This window comes from Primulina eburnea, chromosome 18 (genome assembly GCF_022965805.1).
Source record: "Primulina eburnea isolate SZY01 chromosome 18, ASM2296580v1, whole genome shotgun sequence".
Classification (NCBI taxonomy): Eukaryota; Viridiplantae; Streptophyta; class Magnoliopsida; order Lamiales; family Gesneriaceae; genus Primulina; species Primulina eburnea.
Window position 1 is genome coordinate 2,410,069 of NC_133118.1, and position 15,956 is coordinate 2,426,024.

A 15,956-nucleotide genomic window follows, 5' to 3' on the forward strand; every position below is an offset into this window, starting at 1 on the left:
TTCATAACACATAACTGCTCATCAAAATTATATTAGTCTAAGTGATGTGAAAACATATGACAACATGTGAATACTTTGATTGTTGAGAATTTCGGTAGTCTTCACTTTGAATGATCTATATATATATATATATATATATATATATATATATATATATATAGGTGAAAAGCTCCAACTATATATATAGGTGAAAAGCTCCAACAATCGGATTCGCTTTGCAACAATCATCTCTACTTTTTTTCGATAGAATGGACATGTTATTTTGATGTCATTAAATGTTCATTAATGTTCCTTGTGCTTTTTTAACTTCAAGTCCTTTTCTTTCCATTAACCAGAGACATCATGTCCGAATTAGATAGCTTTTTGTCGTTCAAGAGTTGGTATGATACTATGTAATCTTTCCAATTGAGACAATTGCTTGAACGGATTGACTCTAGTATCCTTTTAGATTTAGATTTTTTATGACCGATTACAATGCTTTATTTTCAACAGTTTGAATACTTTGGAATGTCAGTCAGTTTTGACATACGATAACTTTGCAGCTCGAGTTCAGATATTTCCCCCATCTTTGACTTCGTGATATAATGAATTGAATTATTGAACGGCTTGAAATACCTTATTTGATCCAATGGTCTGAAGAATCTATTATACAAAAAATAATGGTTAGATCCTAAAACAATTCGATACTGTTTATTTTGACAATCACAAAAACTTAATGAAGATGGAAATATTCTAAACACCCTTATATCTAACTTGTAAAATTTGCCCTCCGTACCGATTTATTGATGGGGTCTCGAAAAAAAATTAATATTTAGTCAGACTTAATATTTTATTCATTAGATTCTGATTGATCAAAATTAATCAAACACGTCTAAAAGAATGAAGTTTCTCCGAATTGAGGTCGATCAGAGTTTATCTCAGATCATCTATGCTATATATGATGTTAGAAGGAAAATTAAATAAGTTGGCTATATTATGAACTTATAGAAAATATTTATTTCTATTCTCAACGACTTTAATTCTGATATATATGTGCTTAGGTATTTATTTTTGGACCAAATTGAAAGAAAATATTTGGTAGTCTTCGGTTGACATGAAATTTTATACAGTTTAAATGATAAAACTTTGGCAAAAACTTATGTGAGACGGAGATCATATTTTGTGAGACATATCTTTTATTTGGGAATCGATGAAAAAATATTACTTTTTATACTAAGAGTATTACTTTTTATTGTGAATATCGGTAGGGTTGACCCGTCTCACTGATATGATTCTTGAGACCGTCTCACAAGAGACCTATTTTAAAACTTTTGAATTTTTTTTGTTATTTATTAAAATTATATTTTTAAATTAAAATGTATATAATATTTATTTTATCAGCCAATTGTATTGATTATGCATGTACTAGTGGATGACACATCGAATGATGTTATTCATGTATGTATTATTAATAATAACTCATTATCTATTTGGCCACAAATTATATTGATATTTTTGAGTGTGTGGATAAAAATATTCATTCATTTTTAAAAAAATATAAATTATAAAATATTATAGATAAATCGTGGTATATATGTTAGGTAGCTAATATTATTTTCGGTGTATAGATAAAAATATTCATTCATTTTCAAAAACATTATAAATTATTATAAGATAAATTTTAGTTATACAATTTCTCGAGGAAAATATTTATTTTTAGTAAAAACCTGTAAAAATTGTATATTCTTATTATTTATTTTTTACATAAAAATTTTGTGAGACGGACTCTCGAGTCAATTTTGTGATATATATATATCTTATTTAGGTCACTCATGAAAAAATATTATTTTTTATGTCAAAAATATTATTTATTATTATAAATATATGTATGCACTACAAGAAAAAAGGCTTTTCGCGGCGGAACATCAACGACTCACATTAAAAGCACGCCACCAATAGTAGTATTTATGCAACACCCATCCACGTGCGCTTATAATTGTGCAGGGTGCGTTGCACGTCGGAAATAACATATATGTTCGCTGCGGAAACCCATATTTGTTGTAGTGATGTATGATCCATCTGATAGATAAACTTTTTTGAGATCGTCTCATAAAAAATCTACTATATTTTTTAAGAGAGATATGATATGCAATGAGTGGCTATACTACAAGATACCCCGAACAATATTTATCACATGTATATATGATATTAATATTATTTGCTTTTCGAAGTCATTCATGCATGCATATGTACATACCCTTGACCATTACATCTATGTAACATGTTATGTTGTGTTTGAATTAATGTATTTCAAATAAACAGATTTTAAATGTATTTTTGTTATTTAGAGAAGAAATATCGCAAACTTCAAATTCGCTTCTTACATGTTTATATATTATTTTATGTTAATTATGATGAGTTTCAAATTCACTCAATAATTGTGTCATTTGAAATTCATTTTAATTTATATTACTAATGTGTAAATAATCAATGTGCGAATTTAAAATTTGATATATTATTCATTTTAAACTATATAACTATAATCAAAATCTATATATTTCAAATCAATTTCTCAAATTGCATCATATAACGAATTTAAATTCGAGATTTGAAATTCATTCTTATTTCACAAATACTTATATATCAGTAAAATAAAACTTGGAATCCATCGTAGTTCAAATTTGAATATCTATTTTTTTTAGATGCATACTCGATATAAATATTTTTCTATATTTAAGTGATGACATTTAAATATTCACAAAACTCTTGTGAGACGGTTTTATTGATCATTTTATGAGATATATATTCTATTTGAATCACTTATATGAAAAATATTAATTTTTACTATATATATAAGTAATTTAAGATATTTATACGAATAAAAATATTTAAAATCGTGTCCGAAAGACATATTATTAAATCTTTAACTCAATTTTTGGAAAGAAATTATAATATTTTATTTAAGATAGATTGGAAGGTACGATACTTTACTGCCACTGACGGAGGACCGTTATTATGACGCATTAAAGAGAAAAAATGGATAACGGCCGTTAACAGCTATTTGCGGAGGTAGGGCCCTTGGCCCCTATCATTATGTGGTTCTAAAGAAGATATTTAATTATCTCCACTATATTATAAATAATTATATATTTTTGAGTTACGATTATGTGTAACGCGGCCTATATCAATAATGTGCACCCTACATCGACGACCGTCCGATTTCATTATTTTTTGTGGGAATAAAAATAATATCCATCTATAATACATAATAGCGGACCAAACACATGCAACGCGTGTGTAACATAATAAAAAAAATATTAAGTTTAATTTTTGCCGACACTGTTGAGTAGAAACTGACCTATGAGTTATTTCTCACAACCTATTTTATTCGAATAATTTGAAATAGATAAATCGATTGAAATTATAGTTATTTTTTAACTCAAATTTTTTGTCATACCAAGATACCTTATTGTTTCTCAATGACCCTCTAGCTTAATAAATAGAAATATATAAGTATATATAGTTAGGAGAACTCTATTATAAGAATAGGTTTTTTGTAAGACGGTCTTACGAATCTTTACATGTGAGACATGTTAACCATATCGATATTCACAATAAAAAATAATATTTTTAGCATAAAAGGTAATACTTTTTCATGGATGACCCAAATAAGAGATCCGTCTCACAAAATATGATCCGTGAGACCGTCTCACACAAGTTTTTGTCTAATTATAATCAGATTTCAAATCCGAGATCTTGTCTTAAATATGAGATATTGATGTCAAATGAGTTATAAGTCATCGGCTCCACTTGTATATTAATAGAGATCTCCCTATAAAATTTTAGTTGATTAAAAATAAATATATAAGGTCAATGTAGAAAATCATGGAGATTTAAAATATTTTGGGGAGTAAATAATAGAACTTAAATTTCAAGTTTAAAATAATATCGGTTATAATTAAGGGTGAAAAATAGAGAAAATTTTCTACAATTTTAACTTAAATTTCTATGTGATATTATCTTTTAAAAAGTGAATGTTTATCCACAAAAATAATAATTTCTATACGAGTTTATTAAAATATCGATTCGATACGAGTTTATTAAAATATCGATTGATTAGATTGCATGGATTCTTGATTGAGAAATTCCAAATCCAAATTTAAGGTGAAGAAAATTACATTTTAGGTCATGCAGATTTGTTTATTTACAATTTTGGCTTTTAAAATTGTTAATTTTTAGTTTTAATATGTTACTTAGTTTGGTACATGAGATAAGAGAGGGATTGATAAATAATCCTCTTTATCCTATGTTTGGTACCTTTTTAAAAAGCTCATGATAATATCATGGGCCCTTGATAAATAATTTTTTAGAAGGATAAAATATCCCTAATAGAAGGTGTGATAATTTTAATTCAATGATAAAATACACTACAAATGACTTAATTACCCTCAATTTATAAATGATTTTTTATAAATCTATGCTAGTAGGTAGAAATTAAAATCAAATAAATATTTTATTTATTTTTATATATTATATAATATGATAATTATATAAATGAATTCGAGTTTATTATATAAATATTTTTTATAAATCTCAATAAAATTATTAGTATCACTCGATTAACCTTAAAAATTGATATTTGACTTGGCTCACAAAATCAAGGGCTCAATTATCATATTATATAATATATAAAAATAGGTAAAAATAAATAAATCATGCAAGTACTATCGGCACATTAACAGATAAAAAATATGAACTCAAGTATTCAACAACTTTGAAATTATAAAATTTATTATGATAAGGTTAATTTTGTCATTACAATCTAATATATAAATTTAATCACTCTTATTAAAATCATACCAAACATTAAATATAATATCCTACATCTTATTTATCCTTAACTTATCCTTATATTATTAATCACGTGTTTATCCTATCATGCGTACCAAACTATGCTTTATTTGATAATTTTAATCATTTTTTATGACATGATATTGATATATAACTGATATAACATTGATGTGTGTAGTGTTATCACTACATCGATGTTTCCAAAAAAAATATATCAACAATTGAAAGATGTAATACTAATATATAAATTTGATAACTCCAAAAGTACAAATATATATATATACATATATATATGTATATATATATGTACATATATAATATATATATATATATATATATATATATATACTATATACCTTTATACATACGAGTAGGTCTCTTGTGAGACAGTCTCACGAATCTTTATCTGTGAGATGAGTCAACCATACCGATATTCACAATAAAAAGTAATATTCTTAGCATAAAAAGTAGTATTTTTCATGGATGACCTAAATAAGAGATATGTCTCACAAAATACGACCCGTGAGACTGTCTCACTCAAATTTCTGACTTAACATATTCTGTGAGATAATCTTTGAGGCAAAAAAAAAAACCCGATTAAAATGGGTTTGGACCTGGTTGGATAACGATTATCCAGATTAATCATTTTTATCTTTATTTTATTATTTTTAACAAAACTTAAAATAAAAAATAATATGGAATATGATTAAAAATTAAATCTTTTTATTAATAAATACTGATATCCTTGTAAGAACCCGGGTCATGGATGACCCAGAATATCAAATGGATTCCCAAATCCGAGTGAATCTGCAGATAAATTCTTCTAGAGCCGGGCAAGTGCAAGCCCATACTCTCTTCCCCGGGCCACCAGACGCCCGGGCTCTTGTATAAATATCCCGGGATGCATTCTACCCGGGCACCTCGATAAACGTACCTGACAGAATCATACTGATGTGACATGTCAGAGTATAGGGTGTGCTCAGCCGTCCTACTATAATTAATAGGTAGCACGAAGAACGAGGTCATCATTACTTCTCCTATTATAAATACCAGGTTCTCTTTACATTTACATTCATTCACACATACACAATAATAGCATTCACCTCTCTTCTCAGAGAGGTTTTCTATCTTTTGTCATTTGCTGACTTAATCATCGGAGTGGTCACGCCGGACATCCCTCCGGCGCCCATTCACGAGTTCATCTTCTTGTGTTCAGGTTACAATGAAGCCATATACCTTGCGCATTTTCCTAAACAACATGATCGATAACAGATCCGGTGGAGCATCCGACCCGGCTCACCCATTTCGCCCGGATCGCATCATTGGCGCCGTCTGTGGGAACTTGAGCTCAAGGCGTAGATATGGTTTTCATTCGGAAGAGGAGCAAGGGTGAGACGCGGAGGAAGAAAAAAGAGAGGATGAAGAGGGCTCTCGCCCGCTGGTGGGAGAGACCCGTGAACTGGATTTTTGAAGATATGTGGAGTACGAAATAAAAATACACATGGAAAAGAAAGGGAACAACACAGGCAGCTGGGAGAAAGAAACCTTCTGGTTTAGCGTTGGGAAATCATTCTGGTAGAGAGATTATGGTATTTCTGGCTTTCAAAGAATTAGATCTAGTGGCATAGCCGCCACTGTTATAGCTCCCTCCCGTGTCCCCCGTGACCGACCACCCACCGGAAACCGCGATTTAACAGTCGGAAAGCATGAAGAAAGACAACAACTACTCCATTGTGGGTCTGTAGCTTTCGATTAGTTTCCCAAGAATCTGGTTTTCATAATTTTTCTGGGCTGTGAGGTGGTGTTCTTTGATTGTATCGTATGCTTCTTGGGTGGGTAAAACTTGCTTCAGTTTTTGATAAGCCCAGACTCAAACATTGATCAGGCACAAGTCGCATATTCGCTATCGGTTTGGCTTTGGCTCTCTGTAGTTTTGTTGTGCTCTATACTCCTTTGGTTTTTTGTTGCTCGTTTTGGTCCTTCTCTTTATTTGAGTGCATATAAGGCATTTGTGGGTTTTCCCTAGTAAATTTCAGGGCTTCAAGTGCTAGGATTCAAATATGCAACTGTTGAGAAATGACTCATGGCTCAACTAAGATATTACAAGAGCTTTCACTTGCCGACTTAAGGGGATAATCGGAGTTGGAGAATAACGTTATCCCTCTCTACCCAAGTATAAGCCCTTATCTTAAGAAGCCAGGGCGCACGAGTTGGTTCGAGGATGGAAAACAAAGTCTCAAATATGTTATGGGTTCCCAAAATCTTGAATTCGCGGAAAGATAAGTATTAATTTTACATGATTTGAATATGTTATTTGATAAAAATATTGTTCATATAGCTGAATGTGGAGGATTGTGATAGGTAAAATACATTAATCACCTAAGGTGCATGTTTGCTTGTGATATATGTTGGATTTAATAATTCATTCCTCAATGATAAAGTCACGAGCACCACAATGTTTGACACATGGATTATTTTGTTTATATGGAGCTGCACTAACCCATTAGAAATTTGTGCTTCTGGATAGTTCTTGATAATTTAATTACTCAAGATAATTGATCAATCGGGGAATCCATGGAGTGGAGATGGTTTGCATTTAGCAAATTTTATTATCTTACTGGTCCAAGTCACCTTGAATATTGGCATAAATTCTCCACGAATTTAAACATTTCTGACACATCAACCTTTATGTGCTTGAGGAAGGTTTTGAGGGGATGGAATGGATGAGTGCTAGAAAGAGATATAATCGAAATTCTTATATTACACAAGCTTGATCGTGACATTTGGGTTGCACGGTTTCATATCTCTCGAAACCGGGTCTTGCTAGCTTGCTTGATTCTACAGCACAATTTCTCTCATCCTTGCTATCAGGCCTCTACATCTCTGTAAATGGAGCTAAATGAAAGGGGAGTTTTATGGGTAACCTTGACAATCGGCAGGTTGAAGCTTCTCTATTTCTCAACCTTGAGAATTTGTCAAGTTTATCGGGAAAGTCTCATTACTACCTTCATCTATGGATGTCATAACAGGGAAGATTTTAAACTTTGTTCTTTATATATCTTAATATTACACTTGTTTTTCGACTTATATTTAACTTATCAATATGCTCAAGGATGTTCAATGTGTGCAAACTTGATATATTTTTATTGAGTTGTTAACATCGGGCTCGGGATGCATTGCATATCTTCCTACATGCCTTGTCTACGGTTATAACTCATGTCCTTTTATTACTGGGCACTTTAGCTCGACAGGGAACTTCGACCTCCAGCTCCGCACATCACCTCAATGCATTTAGCTATGTTCGGTGATTATTCTATGCAATCGACAGTTGCTTACTCTACTGATCATCATTGATTATTGATAATCTATTAGCAACAATTGCTTGGTTTTCTCGAGTTTGAATGCAACGGGCCTCTATCTTCGCTGTTCGTGATGGGGTCTTGTATTTCAACTTACTCATGTAGATTTTAATACCATCAACGGAGGAAATTTCAGCTAGCACTTCTTTGGGATCCATTAATTGCATCAGCAGCCACTCTACATGGCTTCCATAGCTCCACCCATTGAGTTGCGGCACACATAATTGGCATCAGCCGAGAAACATGGTTATATCATCTTTGTTGCTTGGATATCTAAGTATTAGCCCGACATCTGGGTTGGTCCCTCGTTCCCGGTTCGTTACTGCTGAGTTTGGTGCAATTTCACGAAGATAAGTCGCATCACTTTTATCATATTAATAAAATCAAGTGTTATGCGTATTTATCAATTATGATCAGTCATAATTTGTAACTGAAATTATTTAGGATATATCATAGCGAGCTTTTCTTTATGAGATCGTATGAATTATTGATTGACCAACTTAATTATGTTGAATTGCTCAAAAACGTGTGTAACGTCGTATCACGGCACATTGCATATGCTTGGGATTTTATCGGTATGAGAGCTGGGATGTTTGGTAATGGATTTCTTATATCGGGCCATGTGATTACATTGATATATTGGATTCTTACTTGGATATTTCTAAAGCTCGAACATACAATCTAGCAGTAAATCCAATTCTTCATGGCAAATATATAAGTCCGGGAGATATGAGGCCCCGACACTTTCTTATCTTAAAATCCGGGAGGTATGAGGCCCCGGCACATTCTATTAAGTCCAGGGATCCGTACCCTGGCCCGGGGACCCGTACCTCGGCCATCTGTTAAGTCCAGGGATCCGTATCCTAGCTCGGGGCTCCGTACCTCGACCATTCATGAAGGCCAGGGCTCCGCACCCTGGTTATCTATTAAGTCCAGGGATCACGTACCCTGGCTCGGGGCTCCGTACCTCGACCATTCATGAAGGTCAGGGCTCCGCACCCTGGTTATCTATTAAGTCCAGGGATCCGTACCCTGGCCCATGGCTCCGTACCCCGACCATTGATGAAGGCCAGGGCTCCGCACCTTGATTATTTATAAGCTCAGGGTTCTCAAACCTGGCTCTAGACTCCGGCATTTCATCACATTTCTGGGAGACATGAAGCCCTCGATGCTTTTATAGAACAAAATTGATTGTCTCTTTGGGAATCCAAGCATGAAAGATCGGGACAGCGAGTATGACTCTAGCCCGACTATTTAAGGGATGTGTGATGATACCCTTGTAAGAGCCCGGGTCATGGATGACCCGGAATATCAAATGGATTCCCAAATCCGAGTGAATATGCAGATAAATTCTTCTAAAGCCGGGCAAGTGCAAGCCCATACTCTCCTCCCCGGGCCACCAGACGCCCGGGCTCTTGTATAAATCTCCCGGGATGCATTCTACCCGGGCACCTCGATAAATGTACCTGACAGAATACTGATGTGACATGTCAGAGTATAGGGTGTGCTCAGCCGTCCTACTATAATTAATAGGTAGCACGGAGAACGAGGTCATCATTACTTCTCCTATTATAAATACCAGGTTCTCTTTACATTTACATTCATTCACACATACACACCAATAGCATTCACCTCTCTTCTCAGAAAGGTTTTCTATCTTTTGTCATTTGCTGACTTAAGCATCGGAGTGGTCACGCCGGACACCTCTCCGGCGTCCATTCACGAGTTCATCTTCTTGTGTGCAGGTTACAATGAAGCCATATACCTTGCTCATTTTCCTAAACAACATGATCGATAGCAGATCCGGTGGAGCATCCGACCCGGCTCACCCATTTCGCCCGGATCACATCATATACAAATGTTCTCGAAGAATACAATTAATTAAATCAGAAGAAGAATTTCTCAGTTTGAGATAGATGGATATAATAAATTAGATTGCCGCTTAAATTAATTTACTCGGAATTAAAATTTATGTTAAACCTTCTTCAATTTGATAATTTTACGAGCATACAAAGATATAATAGTTTTGCGGGGCCGAGTATGAAAATATATATGTATCAACATGGGTTTTTTTTAATTATTAATTTAAAATTTTAAAAAACTAAAAAAATTATTTTACAAAAGTACTTCAATCCGCGCTCCACGTGGACGAAGGTCCGCGCTTACAAAGCGCGGACGCTCGTTCACGTAATATTATTATTATTATTATTATTATATAAGTATTTATTATAATTTTTAATAATTAATTTAATTCGAATAAAAATATAATATTTAAGTTTATTATTATTATTATTTATAATTTTGAATAATTAATTTAATTTAGTAATATTATTTATAATTTTGAATAATTAATTTAATTCAAATAAAAAATATAATATTTAAGTTTTATTGTATTATTATTATTTATAATTTTGAATAATTAATTTAATTCGAATGAAAAATATAAAATATAAATACTTATAATATATGTTAATTATTAAATATTTTGTATTATTTGGTTGAATGGTTGAAAAATTAGAGATATGAGAGGATTGAAGAGAAAGCATACATAAAGTCAACATTTTAAAAATATGAGATGATAGAAAAATATTTATTTTTCTATTTTAAAAATATGAGAGGATTAAAAATATGAGAGATATGATAGGATTGAAAAATATTTTTTATTTTTAAATTATTGTTCCATTTTAAATTATTGTTCCAAGAAAACATAAATAAAATCAATTGGTCAAAAGGATAGTTTAGGAAGACTCGTTTCAAATTCTCTCAAAATTACGTAAACACATATTTCGTTAAAAAAATTAATTGTAAAACATATAATTATATATAATGGGTTTATTATTATTAATAGATTTATTAAATAAATCAATCCATACAAATGAGAAGGCCAACAGTGAAGGAAGCAAGTAAGCATTAATAATTACTTGTATAATATATTAATATTGTATTTTTATGTTGTGATTAATATTTTAATTTAATGTTGTGACTGAAATTCAATTAATATTAATAGCTTAAATAGAAAATAGACAATGTACATTTAGGAATATAATGAAAATATTGTAATTCAGTATAAGTTTTATCGATAATATATGCTAAAGTTAAACATCTTATTGATGTATTGATGAAAGACTACTATTTTTATTAATCTTGATTTTCTCCCTTCAATCCTCTCATATATCTAATTTTCAATTATCAAACCAAATAATACAAAATATTTGATAATTACAATATATTATAAATATTTACAATAATAATAAAACTTAAATATTATATTTTTTATTCGAATTAAATTAATTATTCATAATTATAAATAATATTATTAAATTAAATTAATTATTCAAAATTATAAATAATAATAATAATAATAATAAAACTTAAATATTATATTTTTATTCGAATTAAATTAATAATAATAATAATACATGGACGAGCATCCACGTTTTGTAAGTACGGATGCTTGTCCATGTTGACTAAGCGCGCACGCTCGTCTATGGGGAGCATCTGCACCTACAAGGCGCGGATTGAAGTGCTTTTGCAAAATAATTTTTTTTTTTTGAACTTTTTTTAATTTTTAAATTAATAATAAAAAAACCCATCAACATGGTGATAGCTAGCTACGCTAAATTTTTTAATTTTTAGACAAAGATAAGATAACATTCTTTACACACGCTCGACGAAATTACAGTCGTCAATCACACAGATTGATAAGGTTTGTCGTCCATTTCCATTTCGACGGATCCATCCATGCTAGGTATATCCAAAGATCCATCACTGCTAGGTTCCGCGGTGCGACGACGACGTCCGTTTTTACGGAAAATGGCATATAACACGAGTTGCATTGTACCTAATGCACAACCAAATCCATTAGGCACCTGCATATGTAAACGTACAATCATTAGAAACAAAAAAAAAAAAAAGATGTAATATAATGTGTATATATATAATTTTGTCTAATTTTTCGATAGTCTGGGGACTTCATTTGCCGATACTAGCTCGACCTTATCTTAAAAAATTATAGCTCAAATAGAAATAATAATCTGGCTCCGCCACTGGCATATGAGAAATAAATAAATTAAACTTACAAAAAGAAAAGGGTCCCTTCCAATGAGGCCATAAACAAACCAAGAAGAACCGCATAGGAAGACAAAGAGTGACAAGAAGAAAGGCATATACTCCACACTCTTGGTACGTACCACCATCCTCTGCACAAATTAGTGAATTCCAAAAATTTTATGTTACCAATTCATAAATTTGAGAAATGTTTTTGCACATATATAGAGCAGATTAAAGAGAACAAAAGTAATTTCGAAATAGACAAAACCTTCTAAGCGTAAACTAATGTCGATTTCGACGATCGATCGATCTTACCATGACGGACAAAGGAGAGGCATACATGACAATGGAGAACACTGAGGCAGCAAAGCCACATAGCAGCTTCCTGACTCTCCAGTCATGTGGGAAGGCAAGAACCGAGGTCGAGGCGACGACGGAGAACACAACAAGAACACATGCGAAGAGCCCACAAATCTTGGCCCTCTCCTTCTTGGGAGCAAATATGAGGAAAATCAGCACGTAAATTGTCTCAATTATGGCACCAGTTCCATTTATTATGGTTACCAAAAGGTTGTCTTTTGATATCATAGGGAGACCATACCTGCATGCATGTGGCAACACATGCATCTTAGTATGTGCGCGTAGTTTCGCCATATGTATAGATATGTTATGTTGTTTAAGGATCGAATGTTTGTCGTTTTATCATAAGTATCAATTACATCTTCAGATACCTGATATTTGATGTTCACACATGCCTTATACATCGATAGACCGGTATATTTGATCTTGAAAGTGTCGTGACAAGCTTGCTTTATAATATGGAAATGATTATAACTATTTTTTTTTGTTTTACCAGAAACTACAGTCGGTGATAATTGACATATCATATATTTTAAATAATGTAACAACCCACAAACACCAAGTTTTGATACTTTCTATGTAGAGACTAGAGACGGTTATTGTTTTCGTCATTCTCTCGGTATAAGTAATTATTGTTTTCTCGATATCCTCAATATCAGTTACATCTTCTGATAAAGTGTCTTACACACTGACAGACCAGTGTGTTTGATTGCGCAAGTGTCGTGACAAGCTCGCTTTAGTATATAAAAAGAATTAAATTTTTGTTGTTTTATCACGAAATTATAGTTGGTGATAATTACATCTTATATCCCCTCGGTCTGTCCGTCGTCCCTGCATGCGATATTGTCGTGTAATCAAGAGCGGAAAAAGGGGATTTGGAGCCAAATGGACAAATCTCCAAACAAAAATTTAATGTTTTATCGCTATTTCACCGATTAAATTTTTTACTGATAAAAAAAAAAGTATTATTATTTCGGTTCGAAGAAAAGTTACCAAGCTGCGAGCAAGCAGTTGAGCAAGGCCATGACATACGGTATGCCTGAGAATTGTTCAGTCGATCTTCTTGCAATGATCCTCTTGAATGTGATCCTTCAAATAAGTTGCATGCATGCACAAGTTCAAATTTTCAAGAAATTATTATTTTTTATAATATATTCTTAATTAAATAATAAAATAAATTTCAAAAAAATCATATATATTTATATGTGATTCTTACGCTGGCGACAGGAACAAAAACAAACCAGCAACATTTCCTGCAAATTAATTAGTTTCGACGCAAGATAAAAATTAATAAAATCAAATAAATTATAAATTAAATGATCAAGAAATAGGATTTAATAAATGGGAATGCATGCATGCATGCACACTAGCTAGCTCCATCAATTGTCAATCTCTGCTCACAAAATATCAAAAAATTTAGATTGAAGAAAAGGAAAACATAAAATATATTGACCACTGTTTTTTTTTATATAAAAAAAATCAAGTTGGAAAAAATTCAATTTTCAAGTCAACAAAAGAAGAAATTTTTCAAGAATATCAAAGAAAGATTTTATATTTACAAACAAAGATCATAAGCTTCAAAAGGAAGTTAATTATATGACTCATAATCGCAATAACAATCACGGAACGGTCGAAATGACCACCCCAAGGCATGATCGGTAGATCACGCCGCCTTGGTGGCCGTTCCGGCTAACCATGGTTACAAATAGATGGATTTTGATCAAGGGAAAAAAATGATAAAGACACGCACTCTGAAATTTTGAATATTACAAATTTAAAACTAATTAAACATACCAAGAACCCCAAATGCCAGATGAAGGGCATGGCTTTTACCCATTTTTCAGCTTGGATTAAAGCACAAAATAGAATTAAGTCTTTCAAGAAAATTATAGAAAAGAACTGAGTTTCTTGGTTTAACCAAGCGGTGAAGGATGACTTATATTTATAGAACCTCAAAAACATATTAAATATGTAAAAAAAAAAATATTCACAATTTTAGTTATTGCATTAAATGTACTATGTTCCATCCATATTCTTACAATTTTTTTGGTGTAATGTAATAAATGAGGACTGTCTACATTCCCCAACTAGGTATGTAGTTTGCTGATCAAACAAGTATTTCTTTTTGGGAAAAAAAAATTGTTGCATATTTATATATTTTACTTTTAAATAATTATCGTAGCTCGTAACTATACAAGAGAATATTAACGTACTATAAAAATATATATCGAAATCTAAAATAATTTGTTTTTTTTTTGTTTTAAAGAATGAAGTAATAATGCAAACAAAAGTTTCTTTGAAGCCCAAATCTGCAATGCATATGTATGTGTTGATACCTTTGCATGATATAGGGAATTCTTTGTATCCAAGTATAGATGTACGACTATGTCATTATCTGATTTTTTTTTTAAAAAAATTTTATGTCACTTTACTCAAGCAGTTTTTTATACTTTAGGTGAGATATAAATGTATCAAAGTTATATTAAAAAAATTATTTTTTATGTCAAAAATATTAATTTTTATTGTAAATATAGACATATTTCACTTATAATTTATTAAATATTAAACCTGCACATTACTAAAGTCACGTTAGATTAACTGCTTCGCAGTGTTGCTTACTTGGATTGCTCATAAACCTGCTCAAAACTCCTACTACATGTGCTATGTCTATGATGTCATATACTTGAATTAGCTCTAACATCCACAACTGCTAAAGTATATTTGCACCTGGAAATCATAAACAATGTTTTAATTTTTTTTCCACGAGCAACAATCATGGCTCATTTGTTTACTTTCCAAGAACCATCACCAAGTTCACATTATGACCTTCTTCATCGAGATGTCCCACTGAGATCATATCGCGTGTAAATTTTGGTACATGCCTCTGTTAATTTTTCAGACGGATCCATTTGAGGTCTTTATCCAGACATCACCCATACGAACTTTTTTCAAAGGTTTTCCATCAGTCAGGAAAACTTTTCGGTAATCTCCACTAATATAATTATCGAATACATCACGATTACCAGCAGTATTAAATGAAGCTTCTAAGTCCATTACCCAAGAATCTACTAGGCTTTATGTACCTTCTCGATAACATCATTTGCATTATTCTTTGTTGATTTACAGTTCTTTTTCAAGTGACCAGTTTCACCATGACTCCAGCACTTCAAATTCTTCTTTAAGATGCTTTGTCTTTTAATTTCCATTTCTTGATTTGGACCTGCCACACCATCTTTAGAACTCTTTTCGGCACTCCTGCCCCTTTATTTGTTCTCGAGAATTAGGGCAGATCTCGATGATGTTCCTTCACCCAAATCCATCATACGAACTTCTTCAGCAAGAATTTGATATCTGACA

At 31.8% G+C, this 15,956-nt stretch overlaps 1 protein-coding gene across 1 annotated transcript; it reads right to left on the bottom strand.

The window, feature by feature from the left end:
* Positions 1–11,854: 11,854 nt before the first annotated feature.
* Positions 11,855–14,507, bottom strand: LOC140820002 (bidirectional sugar transporter SWEET1-like). The gene is made up of 6 exons (XM_073180297.1): positions 14,394–14,507; positions 13,816–13,852; positions 13,593–13,688; positions 12,555–12,840; positions 12,269–12,388; positions 11,855–12,058 (listed from the first exon to the last, which is right to left on the bottom strand). Exons 1-6 carry the CDS (start codon positions 14,434–14,436, stop codon positions 11,879–11,881), a joined length of 762 nt encoding a protein of 253 aa, XP_073036398.1. The 5' UTR covers positions 14,437–14,507; the 3' UTR covers positions 11,855–11,878.
* Positions 14,508–15,956: the final 1,449 nt, after the last annotated feature.

Coding starts and splice junctions, on each gene's coding strand:
- LOC140820002 (XM_073180297.1), bottom strand. CDS start 14,436: ATGGGTAAAAGCCATGCCCTTCATCTGGCATTTGGGGTTCTTG. Junction 13,853..14,393: donor TCTGGCATTTGGGGTTCTTG/GTATGTTTAATT, acceptor ATTAATTTGCAG/GAAATGTTGCTGGTTTGTTT. Junction 12,841..13,592: donor AACTGCTTGCTCGCAGCTTG/GTAACTTTTCTT, acceptor ACATGCATGCAG/GTATGGTCTCCCTATGATAT.